At 60.8% G+C, this 8,090-nt stretch overlaps 1 protein-coding gene across 2 annotated transcripts in view; it reads left to right on the top strand.

The window, feature by feature from the left end:
* KLF17 (KLF transcription factor 17) overlaps positions 1–4,100 on the top strand; it is a 5,741-nt gene extending 1,641 nt beyond the window's left edge. The window contains exons 3-4 of one of the 2 annotated variants that reach the window (XM_085298232.1): positions 789–960; positions 3,616–4,100. In XM_085298232.1, the coding sequence (XP_085154358.1) occupies positions 789–960; positions 3,616–3,706 (263 nt within the window). In that variant the 3' untranslated portion in view covers positions 3,707–4,100. Of the gene's footprint in view, positions 1–788; positions 2,200–3,615 lie in introns of those variants that run through there. The other variant, XM_085298231.1, reaches the window with a different exon arrangement.
* The last annotated feature ends 3,990 nt before the right edge of the window (positions 4,101–8,090 follow it).

Here is an 8,090-nt window from a genome sequence, read left to right on the forward strand (position 1 = left end):
GTCGCCGCGGTGGGGCCCGGCGGGAGCGCACGGAGGAGAGCTCCTCGGCTGGCGCTGGGGGTGCATGGAGGGTGCCCGAAAGGGGGTCGAGGTGCTCGGAGACACTCCTTCTCCARCCGGCCCCGGGTGCACGGCGGGGCTGGATAGGGACACACGGTGTTGGTGCACAGGCAAAGCTGCCCGGAGAGACCCTCGCGGGGGGGGGGGGGGGGGGGGCTTATAGTGGGGCCGGGCAAGGGCACGTGAAGAGGTGCCTGAGGTATACGAAGAGCCTCTGTGGTGGGGCCCAATAGTTAGCCAGAGGCACCCAGCAGGGCTGCAGGACCTGGGGACACATGGAGAAGCCCTACAGGTGGGCCTGGGGGGCCACCGCAGGGTGCAGGCAGACTGGGTGCACGCAGTGACATCCCGCAGCAGCGCTGGGTTGAATGGAGCACATGGTGAGGCCCCACAGCAGGCTGAGGCCAGGAAAGGGAGCACCCACAGGGAGGCCCTGCAGTGGGGCGGGGGTGTACGGAGAGGACAGGGCCTCATGGTGGGGCTGAGCTGAGAAGAGGTGCAGCACATGGGGAAGGGCAAACACATAGGGGCACRGGGAAAGGTGGGTGAAGCAAAGGTGCTCAGATGATGTGCTGTACATGAGGGTGCCCCTTGGTATGGTGTCAGAAGGGTGGGCAGAGCTCCCCTGGGAAAGGATGCACAGTGGGGCTGGATGGGGCGGGGTGCACATGGGTGAAAGCATATGAGGGTGGGGAGCCCCGAGCCTGCTGACGCCTCGCTGTCTGCAGGTGAGAAGCCCTACCACTGCACCTGGGAAGGCTGCGGCTGGAAGTTCGCCCGCTCCGACGAGCTGACCCGTCACTACCGCAAGCACACAGGGCACCGGCCCTTCCAGTGCCACCTCTGCGAGCGGGCCTTCTCCCGCTCCGACCACCTCGCCCTCCACATGAAGCGGCACATGTGAGCGGCGGGCCGTGGCCGGACTCTGCCTCCCCTCAGCCGAGCGAGTCCCTGGAGCAGCTCGTGGTGTAAATAGCGTTGGACTGGGGACAGCCCTGGCGAGCAGCCCGGCCGCCCAGCCCTCTCCGCTTGTAGTTTGTCACTAGTTTTCTCCTTCTGCCCCTCCTGTGAGAGCTGGGCCCAGCAAAGTGGTGGGGAAGGGCTGCTTTGGGGTGCAGATGGTGGAGCAGAGCCTCAAGAAGTGTCTCCAGCCCCTGGCCCAGGCACCATCACTCTGCTCCTGCCTGGAGAATCTGCTCCAAACCACGCACTGAGCACCTGGGACAGGGCAATGGGGCTGGTGCAGCAGGGAACCTGTCCCCAAAGCTTGTACCTTATATTTGGCATCAGTTTAACCTTCTCCCCCTGATCCCAGCACCTCGTGGCTTCAGGAGCTGTGGCAACTGACTCTGGCCAGGTTTCTGCCAGATACCCAGGTCTGCTTGGTGTGTGAGGCACAGCTCTTGGAAGCGGGTTGCTGGTCGTTTTGGTTGTGGCCATCAGAACAAACCTCTCCTGACCCAAAAGCACAGACCGGACGGGGTGAGGGTGGACCTGACTGTGGCTCGTGGGTATAAGGTTTGCAGGGATTGGCAGCAAAGTGTCACCTTGCACAGGGAGAGATGGCACTCCTGTTGCCAGCTTGGGACCCAGCCGGGGAGTATGATCCTGGCCGTTCCCGCAGCTCTCCATTTGGGAGCCTAAAATGGCTCTCCTGGCTCTCGTCTAATTGTCCGCTTTAATTTGTTTTGTTCTTCCCCTCAGGATGACACCAGGTACTGCTGCAGCTGCCTTCCCCATGCTGTTTTTTTTTTAAAAAAWTTGGTATGTTAAGGACAGTGAGTCCAGCTATAAATGCCCAGGTCTCTGCTATACTTGAAACTTTCTTAGAGGAAAAAGAGAACTCAAAAGAATGAGTCTTTTTATGTGCAGCTTCTGCAAAGCAAGTTGTAAATTAAACAAAGCAGTAATATATAATGTTTCTGTTTTTTAATATATTTTTTTTCTTCCAGCTGAGAACACAGATGAGTCTCGGCTTTGGGAAGTGCACTGTTCCYGTCTGTGTATATTGTTAATTAACATTTCTCTGCTTGGGCACGTTAGGTCTCTCGCACTCTGAAATGTTACTTTTCTTTATATGCAAACTGTTGAAATATTGTGATCTGCTGTATAATAAATAAACAAGATGTCAACATGAAAGAGCCAGGAGAGTTTACTTTAAAGCTTTCTTCTAAGAGGAGTGGGTGAGGCTGGGCTTGCTTGTCAGTAAATATTTACATCGATGTTCATTTCTGCTTAAGTTAGCTGCGGAGGATCGATGGGGAACGCCCAAGCCTCGGCATCTGAGCGGCATCTCCTGTGCAACAGCTCTTGAGTCACCCCATTTCCCTGTGCCTCAGTTTCCCTAATCTGCAAATGGGGCAATTGCGGCACAGGGATGGCATGACCGGCTCTACGGTGAGTCACTGCCGAGGGGAACGGCAGCCGAAACTCCTGGGAGCCCCGCTGTCCCGTGTGGCCCTGGCCCGCTGTCCCCCACCTGCAGCGGGAGCTCTGCTGTGCCAGCCTTGCTGTCGCAGCCAGAAGGTCCTTGGTGSGTGCCTGTCCCTGGTGCCTGCTGTCCCTGCTTGCTGTTGGGGTTCAGGTGTGGAGATCTCCCCTGGGTTAGTAGGTGGTGAGTCAGCAGGAGGCTGCCGCAGGTCCCGAGCTCAGCAAGCAGGTCTGGCTCCATCCCTCCTGCCCTCCCACGGCTGATTACCCGTGATGCACGCACGGCTCTCAAGGCTGGGGCTTGCCTGGGCCTGACAGCGCGCAGGGAGAGCACGGCATGGGCTGTGCAGTGCCCTGGGCTGCAGGATCACCCCAGGCAGAGGGCCAGGGCCGGGGGATGCCCCGGGGCCTCCTTGTCCTGCAAGTGGAAATTAGATGTAGCCGTGCTGCAAACACGGGCTGGGAGCTGYGGCCCGGGATGGGGCTTTGCTGATCCTGCTCCTTTGGAGCTTTTGGCTGCCCCGAGTCCAGCTGGAAGAAAAGAAGGGCAGAGCAGGGCTGATGTCCCCCTGCGATGGGTGGYTGGTGCTTTGGGGACTGGCTGGCTGTCTCTGGGCCAGTATCCAGACCTTTGGGGTCTRCCCACCCCATGTGTCCTTGCCCCTGCTTCAGGCTGGGCAGCAGCYGGCCTGGGGCTTTGAGTCCTGGCTGTGGGACTGTATCTACAAGTGTCACAGATCTGCCAGGTGTAATCACTTGTCCTTTCTACAGCTGCCTCCACCTTCTGCTTGCCCCAGTTTTTGTGGTGTGTTTGYGTGAGGTGACACTGCTGGGAGCACAAGTGACCCACGATGGGGTAATTGGAGTATCTTGCTCCTGGGACCCAAAGATGAGGGTCCAGCACTGCCTGGGTGGCTGGAGCACAGCTCCAGAGCTGCTGCCTCTGCTCCAAAGACTTCTTCAAAATGTCACACGGAGGGAGAGGGAAAGGTGTGGGCTGTTTGAATTAGCGATGAGTCAGGCTGGCAAAGCCAGATGGGGAGAGAGTGCGTGCCTGCATGTTTGTGTGTGTATAAGTAATCTCTGGCTTTGTGTTTTTATTATGATTATTATTTTTATTTCCAGGGGAACGATGAATTTCTCCAACCATCCTGTCCCACTGGAAAGGCTGGCTCTGCTGTCCCGTCCTCCCGAAGCATCCTGGGAGCTGCAGTGACGGTCCGCGGCTGTTTTGAGGTTTGCTTGTGAGATCAGAGTGCAAACCAGTTCTTCTTTGCCTTTCGTCATCGCTGGGCCGGGGCGGGCGGGAGCGAGGCATGGCTGCGTGCGCGCTGCCTTGCCGCCACTGCCTCGCACGGAGATGAGGGGCAGCCGGGAAGGTGCTTTGGCTCCTTCTCCAGGGCAGAGCCACTGGTGGTGATGGCTCGAGCTTTGCTGTCCTGCTGCCAGCTCCCCCGAGCCCTGGGGCAAGTTGCTCCTTGGGCACCCGATAGGATACAGTACTTGCAGGGAGCAGCATGGCTGGGAACCTCACCTGAGCAAGGAGTGGCTGTAGTGGAAAAGGCAATTACATTTAATTTGCTGTTAATTAAAAACACCCTCTTCCAGTTGCCTGGATCAACATGCACCAACTGTGCAAATCCTGGCACAGAAAGCGACAGGGGCAGCAACAAAATGCACTTGGTGGTGCTGCAGAAACACCCCGTGCTGGAGGGGCCTCGCAAGGCAGGGCTGAGGTGCCCTCCCTGCCGACGGTCCGCACGCCTGGGCTCGGCTGCAAAGTGCTTTGCCCTGGCCTGGCTGGGACACACGAGGACCCAAATGTTGCAGTGAACCTGGTGGGGCTCCCGGCAGGACGTACGGCATTAACAACATGTCCTGCTCGCTGGCCACCCCAGAGGGGAGAGAGGGTTTCCCCAGAGATGCCAGGCTGGTGCCTAATCCCATTTAATCCTCCTGACTCTTCCTGGGTATCTGGCTGGAGCGCCTGAAGCGGGTCCCAGCACGCTGGGTTGCACATGGGGCTGGTGCAGAGGAAGGGCAGGTGGCAGAGCCACCCCACGGTGCCCCCACCGCGGTGCCCACGCACACCCTGCTCCCGGGCGCATCCCCCTGCTCCAGGGTGCATCCCCCGTCCTGCAGCCGGCAGGTCCCCCAGACCCGGCCCGAGGACGTGCGGCAGTGGGGAGAGGGCAGTCTGCAGCCGCGGGGGCCCCGGGGCTGCGGCGGTGCACGGGGTGTCTGACCCCTCCCGGCCCGGCCCTGCTCCCAGGGCAGCTCCAGCTGCCTTCTCCCCCGGTCCCCACTGCTTGTCCGTGGGGTGGGTCAGGTGCCATGATAACGGGGCTGTGGCCGTCACCGCACCCTTAGGAAACATTTGGCTTCAGGCACCTGAATCCACGGGGAAGTGATAACTGGCCGGCTCGCTCGCCTTACCTGGACCCACACCTGGCGCTATCGTGCCTTAGTCACACACCAAGGGAGTTTTTCCACTGCTGGGCCCCAGATAATCTCCTCCCACCCCACTGGCCTCAGTGTTTGCATTTGTCCTCCTCCGCTGGTGCCAGGACACGCACACCTCGAGCCGGGGCCGGCAGACACACGCATCTCCAGCCTGCGGCTGCTCGCGGCCTTGTCTTGCAGCTGAGGATAGGGAGAGGGAGCAAGGAGCATCCTTCCCCAAACCCGGAGCGGTCTGGCAGCTCGCTGGGATGGGGCCAGCTCTGCTTTCCTGCTACGTGTGTCTGCAGCAACGCCCAGACCTCCTGTGTGGACAGAGGCTAGCCCTGAACCCCTGATACTGGGCTTCTCTCCCATTAGATGGGATTACATTCCCCCCAGCACTCCCTGGAAGCTGTCTGGTTAAAAATCACATGTGCTGGGGGCAGAGTACTTGGAAACTCATCACGGACAACCAGGGCAACCTAACCAGGTCTGCTCGAGCCTGACCTCGGCTGGGGTCTGTGGGTCAGCCTGGCGAATGTGTGCTCTTGGCCCCGTCCGGGGGCCTCGGGCTGAGCTGGAGGCTCCGCGGGATGTGGCAGAGGCACCCCATGCCAAGACAGCCCGGGGGCCGTGCCACGCTCGTGCCTCCTGCTAACGCTCCGGGCTGAGGGTGGGAGTGAGGCTGAGCTGGGAGATGGGGTGAAAGGCTGGGTGGGCAGCCTGGGCCCTCTGGACAGCAGGACAGGGGCGAGGGGTTACAGCGAGAAATCTGCAGCGTTGCAGCTGCAGAAGGTGTGGAGGGAGTATTGCCTCTCCGGTGGGCCTAAAGGAGGGGGAGCAAAGGGGGCCAGGAGCGAGAGCAGCAGAAGGGTGCGAGAGACAACACAAGCACCTGGGAAGGGGTCCACGTGGGTCCGGGCTGTGCTCCCGGGGCTGGCACAGCCCCTGTGCTCAGCCAGGCTCCCTCCTCTCCCATGGTCGTGCAGGACAGCCCGGGGGGGTGGTGATGCTGGTGGTGGTGGTGTCTCCAGGCAAAATCCCAAGACACAGGAGCACTGGGCTCCCCTCCGCTATCAGCATCTCCAACCAGCCCCATGCCCCAGGCTCTCCCTGCACCCTGGGAAGGCAGKAGCCCTCTGGTCCACAGAAGTGACAGACCCAGGCACCAGTCCCCACGCGGGGCTCACATGGATGGTGGGGGACTGGGTGTGCGCAGGGCTGCCCCAGCGCCACGCTGAGTCCCTTTCCGCTTGGAGGGCTTTGAAAGCCCAAAGGATGCTGTGACTGCTGCCCCGAAGCACTGCTCCGGGCCCCTTTGACCGCAGTGCTAATTGCTTTGCTGCTGATCCTGTTAGCAGAAGCATCCAGCTACTGGGTGGACAGGAGCTGACAGTGACACCTGCACCTGCAGGAGCTGGGGAAGTTGGGCTAAGTGCAGCATCCAGGGCCTGACCACCCCCCACCTCTGTTTTTTTGTTAGGTTGAAAAGCTGCTACCACAGGGAGCGAAGCTCAAAATGCTCCTCAAAATGCTCCGCCGACTTGGTTTATTGAGGAGGAGTGACTCAGTCGCAGTCCCCTGTACCGGGGACAAAGCTTGGGGCTGAGTCTCCCTTGGATCTAGAGAGCAAAGCAGAGCAAAAGGGCAAGGCTGGAAGCTGGGCTTGAGCAATTCAGGCCTAAAAGCAGGGGATACAATCAAAGCCCGAGGCCACGGAATGGCCATCTGCCTCTGGATTTTGAATCGGGATCTGTTGTGTTTCCTAAAAGTGCTGTTTAACTTCTTCATGAACAACCCGCGAACGGCCTGCGAGCGAGGGGCGGTGAAGAGAGAAGTGCTCTTGCTCTGCTGTTACCAAGCTCTTCAGCGTGAGCCGAGCTGTGAAGAGCCGGGGAAGGGACGGCGTCAGGTTACCCCGTAAAGCAGGGGATGAGGCAGTGCCAGCGGATGCAAAGGGAGGCAGCGCTGGGGAAGGCAGCCCGGCCTCGGCAGCTGGCCTCGGGGGGGACGGGGTCACCAGCACGGGCCAGCGAAGGCAAAGGAGCTAGTGAGGGTGCTAGAAACAATTAGGAAAGGATCGGGGAGCAAAGTAGAAACCTGCAGGACAAGCCCAGCATGCCCCATCTGGGGTGTCATGTGCAGGAGCAGTTGTGCTGTCTTGGGGAGCTGGGGAATCGCAGCAACGCTGGGAGGAAAGGCTTGTGGGCACGGGGAGCCTGCAAGGGCTGTCCTGGGAGAGAGACGGCCAAGGCCCCMTGGGCACCTGGGCAGCAGCCTGTTGCGGTGAAGGTCCGGGAAAGGCCAAGCCCTTGTGCCACTCGCAGCGGACGGGCCCCTGCTACATGGGACGCCCGGCAGCCTGCTCCAGAGGCAGCCTCTGGCTCAGGGAGCTCCTAAAGCACAAGTTGCCAGATGTCAGGAGGGCAAGACAGCGTCCTGGGGCAGGTCACGTACACACATGCCGTCCTGACACTCTTCCCTTAGTGTCCGCTGTGTCCTTGCCTTGGTCTCTAGCCAGGCTAGAGGCATTCTGCGTGAAAAGCCGCGTGTTGACGGGGACCAGGACTAGGATGGACGTGGCGCAGCTGAGAGCAAACGGGGCAGGAGCGGAGCAACCTTGGGGCTGGCTCCGTCCTTGCCAGGGACCTTCGCTTGTGGGAAGAAGGCCTGAGATGTTAAAAGTCACCTTCTTCAGTGGCAACTGTGTGGGGTGGGACAGAAGAGGGGTCAAACGATGCCTGGGGACAACAAACGACACTCCGGGGGTGTCACCGCCGCCTGGCAGGGCACTGGCATTCCCCTCGTGGTCCCGGAGGAAGGTGCTGGCTGGGCGCCGGTGCAGAGCCGGCACAGCCGGGAAGGGCTCGCTGGCGGGTCGGGAACCACGGCAGCTCGGACGCGGCTCCCTGCTATCGGGGCTGAGGTGCAGGAGAAGGATCCCCTTTCCCGGACCCTCCGAGGCAGCCAGCGGATCCCCCCGGGGTCTGCGCGCCCTGCGCTGAGACCTCCCGCGGCAGGCGGACCCGTCAGGGACCCGCTAGGCAGCCTCGCTCCTGCCCCACGCAGCAGCTTCCCGCCCTTCCCGTCCCCCCTTTCCTCCCTTCCCGAGCGGTACGAGACAGGTCAGCGTTACTCAAGCTTTCACTGCCGACCGC

This window comes from Rhea americana, unplaced genomic scaffold (assembly GCF_003343005.1).
Source record: "Rhea americana isolate MKP2758 unplaced genomic scaffold, rheAme1 scaffold_136, whole genome shotgun sequence".
Lineage (NCBI taxonomy): Eukaryota > Metazoa > Chordata > Aves > Rheiformes > Rheidae > Rhea > Rhea americana.